The 19,735-nt window shown below is 42.1% G+C and overlaps 1 protein-coding gene across 1 annotated transcript in view; it reads right to left on the minus strand.

Moving 5' to 3' along the window:
- TOX3 (TOX high mobility group box family member 3) overlaps nt 1–19,735 on the minus strand; it is a 98,952-nt gene that overhangs the window by 19,393 nt on the left and 59,824 nt on the right. Inside the window, exons 2-3 of the mRNA XM_037515783.1 lie at nt 11,715–11,780; nt 6,632–6,886 (exon numbers count right to left, since the gene is read on the minus strand). Coding sequence (XP_037371680.1) covers nt 6,632–6,886; nt 11,715–11,780 — 321 coding nt within the window. The remainder of the gene's footprint in view (nt 1–6,631; nt 6,887–11,714; nt 11,781–19,735) is intronic.

Genomic DNA, 19,735 nt, shown 5'->3' on the forward strand with positions numbered 1-19,735 from the left:
GAAGCACAGTGAGTCTCAAGGCAGGCTTGGGGACCGCCACACTGGGCTAGGGGCCGCGATGCTGGGTTAGGGACCAAGCTTTCAAACTGACTTTGTAAGTTCCATGTATTAGTATTCACTTTTCTCTATTTTTATTCATTACAATGATGCTTACTTCCCTCTGGGTTGATTTTATCACAAAGGATTTTAACATATCTAGGATGCAAATGTGTTTAATGCACCTTCCATCCATGTTTACAAGTAAATACTCTGTAACGATCCAGTGTTGGATTATCATTACAGAGGATAACATCTAATTAAGAAGCAAATAACCCAAATATATTAGAGTGTGACTAAACACATTTTCGCTGTGCCATTTTTTAGTCAATATTTCTTGAGAAATGGACTAATTAAGCAATTATCGGTAATAAAAATTGCTTTGTATTACCAAATACACAGGACTACAAATTACTAATACAGAGAAAACTACAAGTATGAAATTCAGGCCCGTCATCTTATGCTCAACTATTTGTTTCTACCCTGTTGACATGTCAACATTTATTTCCAAGTTAATAATAATCAATCATTATACATAGCTACTGAATTCCTAATCCCAATAAACGCTGAAATTTACAGTTATGCCAAATACACACCACTGATAGTTACAGACCTGCATGCCACAAACTTTACATTCATCAAAATAGCTGCCGTGAAATGGTCATTTTTTACTTAATGGCTACCCTCAGAATTATAATCAAACATATCTAGACATGGGTGTTTTGTGAAAAACAGTCTTCCTAAGTTATTCAATAGCTTATTAGCAAAATAGAACTTTAAAGAGCTTGTCATAAAACGTTTAATGGCAATTTTACTGGCATACCTTGGTAACTACTTTGTTTTATCAAGAAGTCATCTCCATGCTCATTTTGCTTACTCCTAAATGAAAATTCTAAAAAGGAATCCCATTGTTATAGCACCTCACATCTGAACTCGCTACCCCTCCTCTACTTTTGTGTAGCAGACAAGGGATGTGCTTACTAACAAATACATATTCATACACTCTCCTTCCATTCATACATCATGTATTCAAACAGAGAATTTATTGCGAGTTTAGACGATTTCAGTCCAGACACTGGTCCTGACCTGAGGACCACATTCAGTGAGACCACTGGGACTTACATTCTGGTAGGGAGACAACAGGCCATCAACAAGCAAAGAACATGGAATAGAGAATAACTCTACCCCTTTGGAGAAATTTTTGAGCCATTAGGTCCCTTTTGTTGGGAATCCAAATGATGTACAATAGTGTTCTCTGCTGTCCCTGCACTGCAGGGAAACAGTGGAGACCCTGCAGGAGAGTATAGGGGGCCACCTGCACAGGACACATCCAACAAGACCCGAGAAGCAAATTATAGCCTAACTTCCTATAACCCTCTTCCTGAGATGTTAGCAAGCAAGCCATCAAGTGTCACACTTTACAAGAGTTAACTGGGTTTCACAAAATGTTTGGAATGTACTCTCCCTTTATTAGACCATCCTGAAGTTAACGCCACCTTAAAGAGGACAACAACTCGTGTGTTCAGGCACAGGAGGTATTTACAGGCCAAGAATAAGGAGTATTTATTTTAAGCTATGTAGGATACAAGGCTATTTGTTCCACAAAGAAAGGTAGCTCATAAAAATGTCTGTGGCCTGGGTATTGTGGGCTAACAGCTGTCAAGGCATAATAACAGTTAAATTAAAGTTGACTTTGGACACTAAGCATCTTTGAAGCAGCACAGGCTCTGAATTTCTGTATTAGATAGAAAAGCCAATGGTCATCAAGAAAAAAAAAAACACTACAAATTGCATCATCAGTGTCTATTGGGAGGAATCAACAGCACTTAGTAGGTGCTCAGTAAATATTGGCTGACAGCTGACATGGCTACAATTTCATGATTTGGACTTTGAACAGAGAGGCCCTAGTCCATTCAGAGCGAGCTTTCTGCTCGTGTAAGTCACGCCTTTTCTACTGTTAGCCTACGGTAAAAATAGCTTTGACTCTAACCTCACCAAATATAAACATTACCGACGTAATCATTCAATTTGTATGAGAAACTGCTCGTCCCCCAACGGCTAAGTCACAATCATGCTGTGGAATTTAGTCCTGAGCCTCCAGTGACAATGGCAGGGAACATGTTCATAACAATAATAAGGGCTTGTTTTAATAGAACGTTCCACACTGAACACATTAATGACCCATGAAATAACTGGTTTATCTTAACACATTAAGCAACGTGGCTGAAACAATGTATTAATTGAAAATCTGCTATTTCTCATAATGGAAGTCTTTTTAAGTGCAAAAATGGCATGGAAGTCATCTTGTAAAATCAAAAATAACTCAACTTCAAAATTAGAGCCAAAGGACTGAATGAAAAATAAAAACTTCTAAAATAAGCTGGGTGATCTTAGATTTATTATTGTGATATCTCCCCATTTCTCTGATCACCAGTGATATCTGTCTGGATGATGACTTAAGAGTCTTGTGAATATTTTAAAAGCTTATCATTTTCATTTCTGCACGTGTCTCCGATAGGCTCTGTTCCCTCTCTTCTTCTCGTGCCTTAACTCCCTTACTTCCATCTTCTTCAATTTTCAAATACTGTGTTTGATATTCCTAGAGCACCAGGATAGCTTTTTCTATCACAATTAAATCCAAAGCAGAATCAAACCGAAAACATCCATGCCTCTAAACATGCAATATAATGTATGAAGAAAAAGTATGTGAATTATCAGTGTGTTTTTTATAAATTCACTTTTGGGGGCATACAAAATATCAGACTAGAGACAATTATTTTACTGTCTGTTTCTTGGCTATCAAAGAGAATTTTGAAATTCATCAAAGCTAACCTTCTGTTATGTACAACAGGCTAAGCTGAAAAGAATGTTAACAAGTTCAATTTTCATTCAATCAGCACTACTGCTCTCTGAAATGTTTCATTGCAGGAAAGAAATAAAAATAATCTATATGGTAATTATGAGGATGAATCCCCCAGTAACTTTCAGCTACATGAAAGGTCAGTTCTGTTCAAGATATTTTATCAGTCCCCTGCACATACTCCTGTCCTGTCATTTTAAATCTGAACAGCATTTTATTTTCCCATTTACAGCTACCTGCAGAATTAAGTACTTAAGCCAAATAAGAAAAAAAAAAAGAAATGTTGAATGCTGGCAAAGGCTATAATAGCATAGAGATAAATCGTTCAGCTGCTCTCTCTCAAGCCTCTAGGGCTGCAGATTTTTCTTCTCCTGGTGCACTGTGGGTATTCAAAACTTGTTCAACATGATTTCATTTCATTTCAGGCACTGCCTGAGAAAACTAAATTACAGAATCAATCATACAGAAGGTCAGAGTGAGACTTCATTACAAGTATTGCATGCTTGCATGAATATCTTTCATTTATGACTGACCCAATATGTCACAATAGCTGTCTAGTAAAAATAATCCACTTTCTGAAATTGATGTACTGCTGATGTCAATGCTAGTCAGCAGGCCGGGCAGATTATAGAGAGGTGTTAAAAAAAAAAAAAATCCTTTGGAGCGCACATTGTAGATTTTTAGAATTGTAATCTTTTGTAGATTAAAATAATTTCCAGATGATCATCTGAACTGACAATAATGCTCAGAGCTAGAGAATTCTGCACCAAAATACAGGATTGATTTCGACAGGCTAACCACATCCTGTTTAAAAATCCACGTTCCCACAACAAGCAAATCAAGGTTATTCTTTGAAGTCACGAAGGCATCGACGTTCAATTTTTCACCAATTCGGTTTGACTGCTAAGGCATTATTTGCATATTTTGAAATGTGAATTCTAATCATGGGACTCATTTTAATCCCCCTTTTTTTGTTCCTGCTTTCTTTTTTTAAGGATAATGGCATAAATTTCAGGAAGATAAACATGTTGTGCTTGTTGCCAACAAAAAATGCAGCTAATCAGTAAGGTGACAAACTGTCACTCTTTCTAAAGGCAAACCAACGAAGCTCTGAAGGAAAGCTGCTCCCACACAACACCGAGTCTCTGGCTTTCTTCTTCCAGGCTCGCCTTAATTCACACAGCCCTCCTTACCAGACAGCCATATTCATTTGGATAATAAAACTTCTCACTTGCATAAGGGAGGAAATATCCATTGCGCACTGGGAAGCCGAATGCATGATGTATAAAGTATTATTTATTATTTTCCTGGTGACCTTCCTCAGGGAAATCTCCGAGGAGCTGCTGTGAAGCATTATGAGGTAGCCAGCCTCGGCGGTACCCGGAGGGAGATATAGAAGAACCTTGACACAGCCTATTTTTAACCATGCCTCTGGCGATTCTGAATTCAAGTTTATAGGTGAACATGTCAGGTAGTACATAGAACAAAGCCAACGACACATTGTATTCATCATAATTCTGTCCTAGTACATTTTATTTTTTTCCAGTATTTGTGATTTAAAATCCCATGACATTTCTTCAAGGTGAAATTCGACTCGAATTTTCAACAAGATTAGCTTGTTTCCAGCCAAAATAAATACCATTCAGGTTCAGCAGAACTTTAGAAAGGCACCAATAAATGTGACGAGGTCCATGTAAATACCATGATGACAGCTGCACTTAGCTGAAGTACTCATACTTCTAAAAAAATCAATGAAATCATTCCACTGCTTTTGTGATTAGCAATACATTACCCCCCAAAAAAAGCATTAAAAATTGAGTCCTCTCTTCCAACGCCGGTCCGTGAAAGCATTGTTCTTTAAGTGTATGTGAATATCATAATTATTTTATGATTCCATCTTTAGTTCTTTCCAATATAGTAAATTCAATTGACCATGAAATGAAATTTCATAGTCAAAATGCCTCCTTTACACTTTTTTATGGCAGCAATAACAGTTTTATAGCTTTAAGGCAAGGTAATTCATCAGATGTTTAATTTAAAGGCAGATTCTTATATTATTAATAAATATTTACCAATTTAATAAAGTACACATTTTTGCATGCATTATATGGTCTTTTAACTATTTCCACAACTTCAATGAGCCTCGCCAAGCATCTATGAATAATGGGGAACCCTGGCAAACATCCCTGGTGACTAAACATCCTTTTTATTTTTATTATTTTCCAGGCACAACGCTACAAGCCTGGCTGTAGCGGAAGAGAGGACAGAACCCTCCATTCCAGTGTCAAAGGGACAAAAATGTAAGACAGTCCACCGGAAACAATTATTTGCGATGGCGAGGAACACTTATGAATAATTAATGACCATTTCCCGACTGTTCACTGCATTCTTTTCTGACAAAAAAAGTAAAAAATAAAAACCCTGATGTTCAGCTCCAACACAAAAGATCACAGGCAAGGAAAATGGTGTTGCCGCAATCCTATTTGAGAAAGTAATCTTATATTTCAGAGAGCACGCTGAATCTTTGTACCACTAATCCACTACATATTCTGCAATCTTCTGTTGTTATCTGGGGAATTAACAATGAAACCAATAAACATCACTAGCTTGGTCCTAATGTGCAGAGAAATATGTAAACAAGCAATAGGATTTGTTTTCTGTTATACCAACACATCTGTTTCATTTTATCAGGGTTGGGGGGAAAAAAAAGCTCTATAAACTATTAATCTTGTTTTTAAATGTCTGCTTATTTCCTCACCTAGATTGACACAAATGCACGATATACTATGGTGGAAAAAAAAAAAAAAAAAAAAAAAACAATCCCAGCAGCAGAGTTTAAAATACTTAAGCAGATTTACTCTGGTGATTGCTGGCTGCATACTAAGAAAAACAGAACCAAAATTATTGCATTAGTAATCTCGGCTCTCTGGAGTGTCTTATCCGATGTTTACGACAATAAATAACACAATTAGGTATATTTCACATAGTAACCCTCTCTGCATTTTCCTCTGCTGGTTATGAGCAATTATTCTTTTTCCCTTTCTCTGGATCACAGTTTGATATTTCATTTGAGGGAGAAGCAAATCATGTCTCCTCTGCGTTACGTGATAATCCAACAAATGCAAGAGACCTAGACACTGATAAGGGTTTTCATTTCGAAAATCTCTCCTGGGCAAACTTTCAAGTCAAGTACACATCTGTGAGGCCAAAGGCAAGGGAAGATGGCTTCGAAACCAATGAATCAGACTTCTCAAAACTGGCTTCAAATCGGAAAGATCCTGTTGGACATAATCTTTCCCGGGACTGTCAACCCAGCCAACGCCCTCACAGCCAATACAGGGACTGATCTAACACCTCAACTTGTTTGTTTGCTTATTTAAGTCACGTGGTTGACCACACTGTATATCACGTGATCCAGGTGCTGTCCCCACACCACGCCCACCACCAAGACACCTACTGTCCTCCACCCCGGTCCACTGTGCCCACTCCCCACTCTGCTCACCCCGGTCCCCTCCCCGCTCTGGCAGCTTTAATCCCACAGTCAGATTTTTAGAGTCTGTTAGTGGTTTGGCGTGGAAGACAGAGAAGTAACACCTGCTCCTAAGGGACACTCGGAAGAACACGCCGCACATCCGTGTGTGGAGGCCGAGAACATGCTCAGACATGCGTTCTCAGGTCTGCACCAGAAGGGCAGAGAAACAACAGAATACTTGGAAGCAATAATGTGTCGCCTACCATATGCAGCCCACTGCTATGAAGCACGCCATCTTGTTCCACGAGGTTTCTTGAGATTGTAATGGAAGGAAGATCCAGGCTTTGAGGGGGAAACTGAGGCGTGAATTCACTTCCCTGGGAAGGCAACGGGTCGCTGAGGCCTTGGAAGGGCAGGAGGACATCGGGCATGCCCAGGGCGGGGTCTGACTCCGGAGGAGGCGTAATGGGGGGGATCTCAAACTCCTCATCCCCCAGGCTTGGCGTATGGAATGTCTGCTAAAAGGAAACACAAACACAGACATCTCCTTATTCCAGCCCTCCATCTGATTTCTCGTTGGAGGGAAAAAACAAAGATTTTGCATGAAAACATGATATAGCTAGGGCAAATATTTATTTCTCAAATGAAAACATCTTAAACACAGATTTCCATATATAAAGTTTTGCTGATCATTCTGATTAAAGATTTAAGTCTCATTATCATATGGTTTTAATGGAGTATCAGTATTAACAGTTTTTTAATGCGTACTTAATTAGCAACATCTGTCTTTGTTGTTAGTTGGAGCATCAACGACATTAGATTTGGCTATATAACAAATTGCCACTTTATTGATATGTTAGTGAAACAGCTCAAACCGCTTACATTATCCACATGCTTCATAAAATGCTGACGATTCTGTGATGCACATACACACACATTAGCACAGACGTGAACATTGCACATATTTACTTTCTGCCACAACAGATTAAACAAGTCATATGAAATCTGTGGTTTGCTTTTTAATTTTCCTTATTGGTATTTTCGCAAGTACAATGAATATGTCTACAAAAATTGCTATTTTTGTCATACAATGTTTTAGGTAAGGGTTATCAGGGTATATGTTAAAAGGCCCCAGTGGTTTTATTTGAACTCTGAGTTTTTTTCTTTCATAAGAAGGTTTTGATGTGTCTTTACATGTCTTCAACTTTTAAAGATAGTCAATAGAAGATCAGAGAGAGACATGGGCAGAGATAAAATAACATCTTATGTTGCTCTCTTACTTACACAAATGTATTTTCTCAAGACCTAAGTAAATAATGCGCAGTTTTTCTTCACTGTTACTCAGGCTCTAAAAATGGTGTTTTATAATAGAGTCTTTAATGTAAATCAGGCCTGCCATCTTTCTTATAACTGAACTTGGACTAGGGGTGAGGTCAGGTGGGGGGAGAGAGTTATGTCAAGGATTTATTTTTCGGTTAGGGAGTCAGTCCAGTATTTTCTTCCCTAGCTCAGAGGGTCAACATTGTAGTTCATCATACTATTTTTTAAAGACTGCATTGGGGTAACATAATTTGAATCAGCTATCATTGGTGAAGAGAAATAATTAAGAGCTGAAAATCATCATTCTTCAAATTATCAATGATGATATCACTTAATAACCACTTTAAAAAATAGAAACAGGGTCTCCCTGGTGGCCCAAGGGGTTAAGTCTCAGCTCTATGAAGAAATTTGCAACCAGTGCAGTATGAGTTCAATCCCCGGCCAGGGAGCTGACCCACATGGCACAACAGACCTCTCCTGTCTCCCCACTGCTCCCTCAGCAGTGGATTTCAGTAGATCCTCCTGTTCTGTTCCCCACTTTGTCTCTGGTGAATCCTCTCACCCTCTGTCCCTCTGGCCTGCACCCCAGCTCTCGTACGCACAAATAAATCTTTTAAAAAATTAAAACCAGAGGGCCTCTCCTGGTGGCGCAGCGGTTGAGCGCCGGGCTGCAAAGTTGCTCGCAGCCTCTGCAGCACCAGTTCGATCCCCAGCCACCGGCGAGGGTCCCACATGGCGCGACAGACTTCTACTGCTGTGCCCGCTGCTCCCCTCAGCAGTGTATTTCGTCAGTCTGCCTGTTCTGTTCCCCACTTCGGCTTTGGTGAATTCTCTCACCCTCCCTTGCTTCTGACTGTACCCAGTGCTTGTATAAACAAACAAACAAATAAATAAATAAATCTTTAAAAAAAAAATTAAAACCAGAAACAAACTCAAAAAAAAAAAAAAAAAGAACAAAACAAAACAAACCCTTCCTTGCATACAGAACCTGTCAACTATTATTTGTAGCTTGCCAGTAAGTAAAGAGGACACGAGGTAGTGGAAACCATGGCGAGACATCTGAACACCTGCAGGTCTCACAGCTAATTGCATTCAGGATATGTAAAACCTTATAGCACAATAACCCGTTTGAAGGCTAGAAGGAAATACGGGATTCTTGGACATTTATTCTAATAAGGACCCCGAATATGTCAACTTCTTCCTGCAGCACCCCGAGTTCTCAAACACAAAGGGATGAATTGGCCACAAACGTGGTTGGCTAATGAACGTAACCCTATGGCTGCATTTGCTGTTATTTTGGCACTAATGTGGTCTAGTAACAGATGCAACTGTAATTTGTGACTCATTTGCTACCCCATTACTGCTTAATGAAATCTAACATATCACATTAACAATACGGATAAACACTCATTCTTGATATGTGGCATTTGGCTGTTTTCATTACCACTGTAATTAACACTTGAAATATTATTTCAATAAATATTTAAAGTACTTTAAAAATGGTCAGGGTAATCATGACACAGACAGAAAACATAAAGCAAATGTGTGAATTTCAAACTCAAGTATCCTGGTCCCTGTAGTGTTATCCACGGGACCATATCTATGGGAAGGGAATTGGTTTCAGGCACAATTTCGACTTTACAGCATTCAAACCAAGTCTCTCTGAATTAGTTTGCACTCATTAAAATGTTTTAAAAAACACACAAATAAATTTACTTTTAATGCAGTGACTGGGAAAATAGGCACATGCTATAATACCGCGCATTCACGTTTACTCGGGCTTTATTTTTTGGTACAAGGAAAGCTGTAAATTCCCTGCACAAAACCACCTCTTCCACATAAAGCATAGGCAGTCAAAACTAAGGGAGTTTTCACTTTTAATTTTGTTAAGAACTAGCGCTGTCATATCTAAAATATCCCCACAGTATACTTTTACAAAAGACAGACTTTTAAGTTCAAATTTAGTCCGTGACTATATTACCACCTAATAAAACAATAAAATAAAATTATATTCTAATATATAACCAAGAAAATGCTAACATCGTAAACCACTTTTTAAGAGAGGTAACATGTTAAATGTAAGTTAAGTATTCCTTAGAGGAAAGAATAACCCAAATCACTGGCTGGCTGAGACGATAAAAATAACCACGTCTGGCATCAATAACTAACAAAAATAACACTGACGCTGGCGACTGCTGGATGACCAATATCAGATTTATCATTTACAGTTTCTATGATTACGTTTTTACAGGGATTGACTTTTCAGTGTTTACCTTGAACATGTTAAAGTAGTATGCACATGGTTAAATACCATCTGTACTGAAATGTTCAAAACATTTGTTCCTTTTGATAAAAATGCAAATCTGGAGAACTGTTGTATCAACATATAACAGCCAATGTCTGACACGGTGAATTATCACAGCTGGAATTAAATTGTCTCTGAACAGCTGCTGGCAGTAGAGCTTTCATCAATGTTTGATTCAAATGTAGGGGAAAAAATCCTACAGAATGAAACATCGTGTTGTCCTTACAGATGGGGTTTGTGTTCATTATCACAAACAACACAGCAGCCCATGCCAAACAATATTCCCTTATCTCCACTGTCTTCTTGCTTCGTGAGATGATGGTCATTGCAAAAATGATTAATCCACGAAGACCCTTAATTCGCGATTCCTCATTTTTTTTTTTTGATAATTTCTCAGAGTTAATTTCTTTCATACCACTTGCTTCCCTGTACCAAGATCATTTACGAAGCCATTATGATTTTCATTCTCTGGGGTCAAACTAGTTCGGTTTCCCACATTTGAATGTATTTGGAAAATGAAGACTTTTTATTACAGGAACCACAAGAGGAAATGTTCCATTTGGACCAGTTTCACTGCTGTGTGTTCTTGTTTGAAAATCTTAGATCTAACCCAATTTACCACTTTTAGGAAACCATTTTCTTGATCTAATCAAGATCAAGTTTTTTCTGGAGGGCAGGCCAGGGAGGCCAGACAGGAGTCCTAAGTTAGTAACAACGAAAACAGTAACAAGACCTTTGTTCCATTTGCGCCTGGAAACTGCATTCAAGCCAGAGTCCACTCAGAGGACTCGCCTTTCAGATTCTACCCCTCAGTTTCCCCACTGTGACCACGTCTGGGAGCACACCTATGCCCCCGCTCCATAAATATGCAGTGAGCACCCATCATGTGCCAAGCTGTGTTCTAGGCTGTGGGTAAACTGACAAAAACCAAAACACTCGTTTCCCATCACACCCACCAAAGGCCAAAAAACCCTAATGCTGTCCTGCCGTGCCAATTCCCACACCATGGCAACTCAAGAAAATTATCTATGCCCAGAGACGTGTGAAATCAAAATATTTTCTACTAAAAGTCACTTGCAGCCTAGTTTCCAAAATAATCACGTATCTACTTAGATATCAATACAGCCTGGATAGATACAGAGCTGTATCTACAGAGGGCTACCCGGGTAGATTTTAAGTTCTTATGTTTCTTTGTTTGCATAGATGACGTTTTCAGCAAGAGGGCTGAGTGAAAGATTAACATAAGTAACTGCCTATGGACAAGTGATAGAGATTTGTCAGGTTTTCTTTTCTTTTTTTTTTTTTTAAGATTTATTTTTATTTATACAAGAACTGGGGTACAGGCCAGAGGCATGAGGGTGAGAGAATTCACCAGAGACAGAGCAGGGAGCAGAACAGGCAGACGGACCTAAGACACTGCTGAAGGGAGCAGCGGGCGAGGCAGGAGAGGTCTGCTGCACCATGTGGGTATCTCCCCAGTTGGCCGGGATTGAACCCCCTCCACAGAGGCTGTGGACAGCTTCACAGCGCTGTGCTCAACCCGCTGTGCCACCGGGGAGGCCCAGGTTTTCTTTTCTAACAGGCTTTTCTTACTTCTCCAATGTCGTTACCTCATGCCACTGAAGAGAGAGAAATTCAATACTTTGCTTTTCCCTTCAAGCCTTTTAAATGATCTAAATAACACACCAAACATGAACAGACACATGAAGACAGACACCCACCTCACTGGCTGCAAAGAAAGCGTTGTTTGCCTCGGCCATATTCATGTAGTTATTGTTATTTCCAAACTGAAAGAAAACAGAATGTTTTGTATTAATAGGCAGCAACACAAAGAATTGTGGTGGGTGACTGAATACTCAGATGGGATTTGGAAGGGATGCTGGTGTTGGGAGATAAAAGGGTGGCTCTACTCAGACCGAATGTGAACTATGACAGTCGAGAGCACTCTGCTCCCCACGGCGGCCGGTCCCTCAGAAAATAGAGCACAGAGTTAAGCTAACTCGATCATTCTAGAAAATAGTGTTGTTTTTCATCAAGACTAATAGTGAAGGCAGACGATTACAAACACTTGGCCAACTGGTCACTGGTGAGTGTTGTTTATTGAACTGGCATTTGTCAGAAGTTAGAAGGAAAAGAGTTTCCAAGAAAATCACCTTGACATGTTTTTAAAGCATGTTGGGATTTCACAGCTTACTTTCCAAGAACAGATGTCACAAGTGTGGGGAGGTTAAAATGTGAATTAAAGGGAATAGAATTCAATTCCCAGGACTCAAATTCTATCTACTAGTGAATGGGGTGGGGCATGAATATAAATAAATAGGAAGACTAAAGAACATTTTAAAATCTCCAAACAGAGCTTAAAACTCTATCGATGTCCATCAGAGCTGTTGAAAACAGTGATATTTAATCTCTCAATGTAACATTAAGTGCAAAGAGGTTTAAAAAATAAGCAGGATCCTATGAACACAGCAATTTTTAGTTAATTCCCTAACACAATGGCCCATTCATTCCATCACAAATAAGACTGTATCAGCATTTCAGACATAAGCTCTTTACTTCTAGAGACCCGTTATCAAAATGTAAAACTTGGATTTTGGCAGAATGTATTTTCAGGTTCAGATGGTATAAGTAGGTACGTTCTGTTGCTTTAAACATTCTGTTATCAGTCTGGTGATGTGGAAAGGCTCTGTGGGCATAATTATCTGGAGCTATATTATTTTCATGGCTTTTAAATGGTAAAAGAGTGGCTGTCTGTTTATGAAGTGTATTATGTCCTTCCTTTAATGCATCAAATAACACACAGGTTTGGTCTCCACAGGGTGAAATGTATATACCTATTCTCTAATATAAATAGAGCCAGTAATTATTTAAAGTAAAAGGTACAATTTTCCCACTGAGAGATAAAGTGAGACAGATGATAGACAAGTAGGTAGGTAGGTAGATAATAGATACAGAGTCTCAGATGATCATAGAAAATAAGCAGAATATATAGAGATAGACACAGAAGAGCCACATAATCCTCCTTTCAATAAGCACACAAACACTTATTTCTGGGGGGCTTTCAGCCCCCGACTCTGAACCTATAACATCCATGCCTGGAAACGGATTGACACACGACCCTTTATCTTGTCAGGGATCCAAGAACTAAGCAGGATTTATACACAAGATCCTGATGGTTCCAGAGAGCTGTTCTGGTCTTCAGAAGCAAAGTCCCACCCTTTGAGTGACATCTAGATATGCAGTAGCACAACGAGTCCTCAGAAAGGTTCCACTGGGCACTCAGATTCATTTGGATACATATCTAAAGATTCCTGAAAGATGTATTTGCCAGCACTTAAGCCCTCTCCCTGGCTTTCAACAGGCCCCCATGGCATCAAAAACATGTGGCAATGGGTACATCAATGCACTTATCTCCAGCTCATTCAGTACACACTGAATACACACAGCTTCTGGGAAGTCCATCACGCCTCTATAAAGTGGTCTGAGAAGAACCTTACTTACTTGGAATCATTTAAAACGTGTGTGCACACGTGTGGGCACACACACACACACACACACACACATATCCCCCATTTTTCTATAACGTTAAACATACGCACCAAAAAACTGAAGGTTTCCATTCTGAAATTTTTCAACCAGTTAATGACCCTAGAAGAGACATCTCAGGCCTCGACTCTGAATGTTCTTTTGGGTATTTACGAGAACCCGGGCTCCCAGTGGCCTCTCACCCACCAATCCTGGCCCCCCAAAACGCCTGGCAGTTGGGATCACGATTTCAATGTTATTTAAATGTAGCTTTTGTTGGGGAATTAGAAATCCATTTAAGGCAAACAGCTCATTATCAGAGAGTATTTTTTTAAGATTAAACTCACTTATTATCTAATAGCACCTAAAACAACAAAGAAAAATAAAATGGCTATTAAACTAAGGGCCTAAACAATTCAAAAAACAAATTAAGCTTAGAGTGAAATAAGAACTGGGTTAGAAATCCTCTTCTGAACAGTTAGTATGCGAATGTAATTACTGAAGAAACTACAGCTAATCAGCTGTGAATTGTATCCATTAATTAGTATTTGCCCTGGAGAAATGAGAAAAATCAGTAACAAGGCTGGCAGCGTGGTGTGCTGAGCCACGCCGGGGCTGCGTTCCGCCAAGCAGGTGGCTTCAGTGGTCCACGTAATTTGAAAAGCTCTCACCTGAAGTACTGAGCTGGAATTACAAAGCACTCCTTGCATATCTTTTGTATCTATAGAAGGCCTTAATTAATGGCTTTTAATTTGGAAACACTTGGCGATCAGGCGGGAACCGTTATAAATCATTTCAAATAGAAGCAAAGGTTTCTATTCTGTTTGAGGCGGAAGATCCCCTCGACAAAGACAGCTTCACACGTGAACTTGTTCCCACAATTGTCGTGTTCCTGTGCAGGTGGCCGGCCCTCTGGCTCAGTGTTGTTGGCTGGTCATAAAACAGGGGACACTCTCTCTTGTATTTTAGTTCAACTGACTTTCAAATAAATGCTGTTTTTTTTTCTCCCTTAAGTAAAGGTATACCCCATGCGGTATTTGGGATATACTTATACTGAAAAAGGAATCTCCGTGTACCTGAGATGCAGATTGACTGGGCGTTGCGTGGTATTTTCACTCGCTCAACTGGCCACCCAGGCTTGGTGGTTGACCTGGTCCGGATGAAAGGTGGTATCTGTTTTACCTTTTCTAGTAACACTAATGTAATTTTTTAAAATTTTAATCCTTGACCTGTGACTCCGGCTGTACTTGTTTGTGTAGGAACAGATCTGATTCTGAGAGGAAAAAATGTGATCCTTTGGGGCTCATCTCTCATATAACGACCTCAGAACAATTAACTTTAACTGAATTGTGTGCAATTAAATTTACTTGATATTCTAAGGGCAGGTGACATCAGCGAACACATCAAAGGGCATAAAAGCCCTGGGCCCACAGGGAGGTCGCCTTGCCTACGTTCACGACTGTCTCCCCAGAGCTACAATGCCTGGCCTATCGGAAGCACGCCAGTGTTTGTTCTAGAGGAGGAGAGAGGGTGAAAGACGGACCACATCCAGCCTCGGGATCTCGTAATGACACATCCTACCAGGAGTGATGTCATCGCTTCGTTCCTGATGGTGACAGTGACAGCGAGGACAATGATGACGTCTTTATCTAATGACACCCTCTATGCACTATTGCATTGCACTTTCCAAAGGGGCACTAAACTTATTTTCCCAACAACCAGTTCAATAAATTATTTTTGGTGTTTTATCAATCAAGAGATGGAGGCTTCTGGGGGGGTGGTCAAGAAACTTGCCCCAAATCACATGGGTGTCGGGCACCCCCACTGCCTCACATTCTGTCTCACGGACACTGCAATTATTTGAATATTCAATTTGAAGACTTTACTTTCACGGATCTTACTCCAAGCCAGGATTTCCCAGGAGGTATATCAAGGTGTCCAAGTTGAGTAAAATGTTCCTGGAGAGAAGGGATCTGGAGCCACAGCCCAGGGAAAGCCTCCAGCCGCTGCCTCTCCTTGTGAGTCAGACATCTTCTCGAAAGTTAAAGGCTTCGAGGAGCCCAGCGGTCTGCTCACTCGGCTTAAATTTAAGTGCCTACTATGTGCAAGGCACCGCAGACAAAATGGTCAACAAAAAGACGACCAGTTTCCCATCTGGGTGGAGCTTGCAATTTTCTTTAAGTGGGAAACAGAAGCCGCCCCCCATCCAATATCCAATGGAAACACACTTTGGGGAGCCTGCGGCAAGCCCTTCCTTGACAATATGCTTCTGTTTCCCCTGAAATCTTATATAACAGCTAACATGCATTTCACATCCATGCATTCCCGAAAGCTGCTAACTATGAATTTCTGAAGGATCCATTCAGGCTGCCTTGCTTGGGGCTCCTTCCAGACTTTCTAGACCAAAGCTCTTCATGGATATTCCTTCAAAGATCTCCCACTCAACCAAAGAACGTTCTCTGCTATTTCAAGAGCAAAACAAAACACTATTTCAAGAGCACTCAACGCACGTCAGGTGAGCTACAGGTAAGCGATCTGAAGAGCACGTAAAAACATCATGGAGGAAACGGGCCGATGCCACCTGTTTTAACGAGCGAATGTATCTGGGGAAGGAGCCAAGTAAGGCAGAGGCGTTGCTGAGACGCGGTGGGGGTGATGGATCCTTTCCACTGTGACAGGCTCGACCAGAGGGGCTCCCCAAAGAGAGACTCCCCAAAGATATCATTATACAGCAGAACTAAATTACTGTGCACGGGGAACTTCTGTAACTTAATCATTGTACAGAAGAACGTCTTGATCGTACGGCAGGTCGGTTTGCTTTGGCTGTTCAACAAGCCATTACAGTTCGGGCAAATATAACTCATGAAGGCCAGCAGTGCAAAAGCAGCACCGCCAGATTAAAAGAATTATTGAAGGCCATGGTGTTCGAGGCCTGTCTAACCACGGGAGCGCCAGAGGACATGAAGGGAGCTGGGTAAGTCTAGCTTGTCCAGCAAAAGGCTTGCAAGAAACTAGAGCAAAAAAATCCATCTGTAATCACAAAACAAGCACTTGGCCTTGATGAGTCCCTACAACATTATTTTCACTGAAATTATTTTGACACCCCTGTGAAGAATTGTATAGGCTTCTCATAAAGCAGCGTTAACTACAGGGTATCAAACAGCTAAATGGCACAAGTTTAATCCTTAAAAAAAAAAGATAATCCTTTGAATTCTCTTTTCTTTTTCCCCATTAGATGTGTTAGCAGACACCATCCAATTTGATGCCTCAGTAAGGACATCTGTCTAGTGGCTCAGACGAATGAACTGTGCCATCGTGGGTCAAGTGTGCCAAGCACGGCTCGTTGGTGGAGAAGGCTCTGGAAGGTTCTGGCAATGACCTGGTGGAAGAGAACTTAGCAGAGATAGTCAAGTTTAAACCACTTGCAGCCGTGATAGCCCGTTCTGATATATCTCCCCAAACAGGACAAATGACAGGGTGGGTGTGGGGCGGCAGCCAGGACACACAGACTGGGTGAATGAAGACAGCTATGCCAGAGGTTAGGGGTTCGACAGCAGCCCTGAAGCAAAATCTGCAAAGTACTGCGTATAGAGCAGGAGAAAATATGTTTCTATGCATGTAATATATACACACCCAGACACACACAGAGCACACATACACCCTCCACTATATACAAATATGCTCACAAACACACGAACATAGAGAGACACGGCTGTGCTGATTATTTACACACGATGACGCAGAATCAACCACGCATACATGTACAGTGACACACATACACACATGTACACTGACCGGTTCATACACAAAGCAGGGATTTTTTTAAGATAAACTTTAACAAACATGTGCCTTTCACGTGATAGAACTCCTAGACAATTCCTTGCAAGCACCACACCATGCACCCAGCAGCCCACAGCATTTCCAGAGACTTCTCTTCCACGTTCAGAGCAAAAGCAAACTCTCGCGCTGGCCCTGAAGCTGCTCCACCCACAGCCTTTCCCGTTAAATCGAAGGGGCGATGACTCACTCCCGTGACTCAGACCAAAGCCGTCCCTGAATTCACCTTCTCTCTCTTCACCCCTCAAAGCGCTGAGTCTCTCCAACTGCACCCCTCGCTGATGGCCTGTCAGCAGCAGCACTGGGCTCCCCCTGGATCTGCGAAGCCCCCCCATACCCTGTGGGGTCACTGTCGGTCCCTTCCAGGTCCCACCTGCCCCACAGGCTCGTGTCCAGTCTATTCTCAGCTCAGGGCCAGAGAGAGGCGTTGAGAACCTCAGTGGAGAGCACGGCACCTGCACTCAGAGCTTTCCAGCGCGTCCTCTCGCTCAGGAAGAAGCCCAGGTCCTTCCCTCTCCTCGCTGACCCCTGGCCAAAGCTCCCCCCCCCTTGCTCCTGCTGCCACAATCTGCTGGCCTCCTCACTGGTCCACCCAGACCCCAGGCCTTGCCTTGTCAGTGTCCCTGCACTGGCTGCGTCCTCTGCCAGCTGCCCTCCCTCCACGGGCCCCAGGCTCCCGACTCCCGTCCCCTGCAGCCTTTCCGCAGATGTCGGCCCTGACGAGCCTGGCCATTTGCTCTGTGACCTCGCTCCTTCCCCAGTTCTCTCTTTCTTCACTCTTCCATAAGGCTTCCCAACATGACACGACACAGCTATTGTCTTCCTCCCGCGCTAGCTGGCAACTTTAATGAGGATGAGCACGCGCCATCTGTTGCTCCCAGAGCCAAGAGGACTGCCTGGTACATAGTAGGTGCTCGATAAATCTCTGCTGCATGAAAGAACAAATGGGTTTATTTCCAGATGTGAAGTGATGGTGTCCAGAACTGCCCTCCCGGCCCAGGAGGTCCAGCGGGAGCCCCTGAAATTCAGGGGGGAACCGAGCACCACTGCCAGTGTTCCCTGCACACAGCTTCCCCCAGAGGCGGTACCGGGAGCAGCACATGCTCACACGTTAATATTTCAGATGCTGCAGACAAGGAGCTTGAGAACAATGCTTTGCTCGAGAAGATGCACCAAACCTTTTGTAGAAAAGAGAGCGCCCTGGGCAGGGAGGGCGGGTTGGGGTGTCAGGGGTGGTGTCTCAGCTGCCGGGGGACAGGCTGCAGGAACACAGATTCTGGCCTGCAGGCACGAAGCCCCAGGAGAGGTGGGCAGAGGCGCAACATCAACGGGCAAGGCTTTGAGCACTCAATTTGACAGCTGTTTTTTTCCCTGATGTCAAATATATTCTAATCTAAAACTTCCTGCTTTGGGGCCAAGGTCAGAGTTTCTTATAGAATCACCAGTTCCTGGACCCCACCTTGGCTCCATGGTGTCAGAATCACCACGTGGCAGGACCCCCAAATCTGTAATTCTCACCTGGTTCTCAGGACGCTAAAACACACGAACACTCTCGAACAACTTAGTCAAGCGCACCTTAGACTAACGTGGTGGCCATTACGTCTGTAAAATAAACCTTGTGCAGACCTGAGGCAGGTCTTACGGGCACGTTCCTGTTTAGAGCGACAGTCTTAGGTCAGTGACTTACACTCTCTTTTCGCCTTCCGCGCTCACAGGTGATCACAGTCACTTGGGGGTCCTCATCGGCCCCCTCCCACCTCAGCACCTGCTCGCCAAGGAGGGGGACAGGCACCCCCTAAGTTGGACTCAGCAGGGAATGCAAGTTCCACTGTTAGCTTTTTCGACAAGCGCTGTGGACCCACACAAGCAGCAGTAATGCCCAAACATATGGGCGCTACCCAAACACTAGGCCTTTGGATTTTCATGATCTGGACGCATTTGAATTTGTGAATTGCATGGCCATCTGGACTAGTGAGAAGTGGCAAGGGAAAAAAAAAAAAACCTTCAAACCCAACGGCACTTGTTTAATATCAGAAAAACAAATATAAGTGGAGGAGAGGGCACAAGGTTCCTTACATCTTCTTTCTAGCAAAAATAGAGCAATCTTCAAGATGGATACAGCGACCAAGCATCACCAATATCCACAGGATCGGAAAAGGCCCTGAATTTCCTTACACACGCACACACGCATATGCGCGCACACACACACACAGCGGCCACTGGTGACAGACATGCTCTTACATCACCTCATTTACTTATTAGTAATCCTGCTTGGCCCCTCCACCCCCAAGTCTGCCCAACACTTAAGTGCGTCCCGATTAGACGCTACTGCAAGGCCCCGCGTGTGGCCACCTCTCTCCGGACGCTGAGAAGCAGCACC

This window comes from Talpa occidentalis, unplaced genomic scaffold (assembly GCF_014898055.3).
Source record: "Talpa occidentalis isolate TD23 unplaced genomic scaffold, MPIMG_talOcc4v2.1 talOcc4.17, whole genome shotgun sequence".
Taxonomy (NCBI): domain Eukaryota; kingdom Metazoa; phylum Chordata; class Mammalia; order Eulipotyphla; family Talpidae; genus Talpa; species Talpa occidentalis.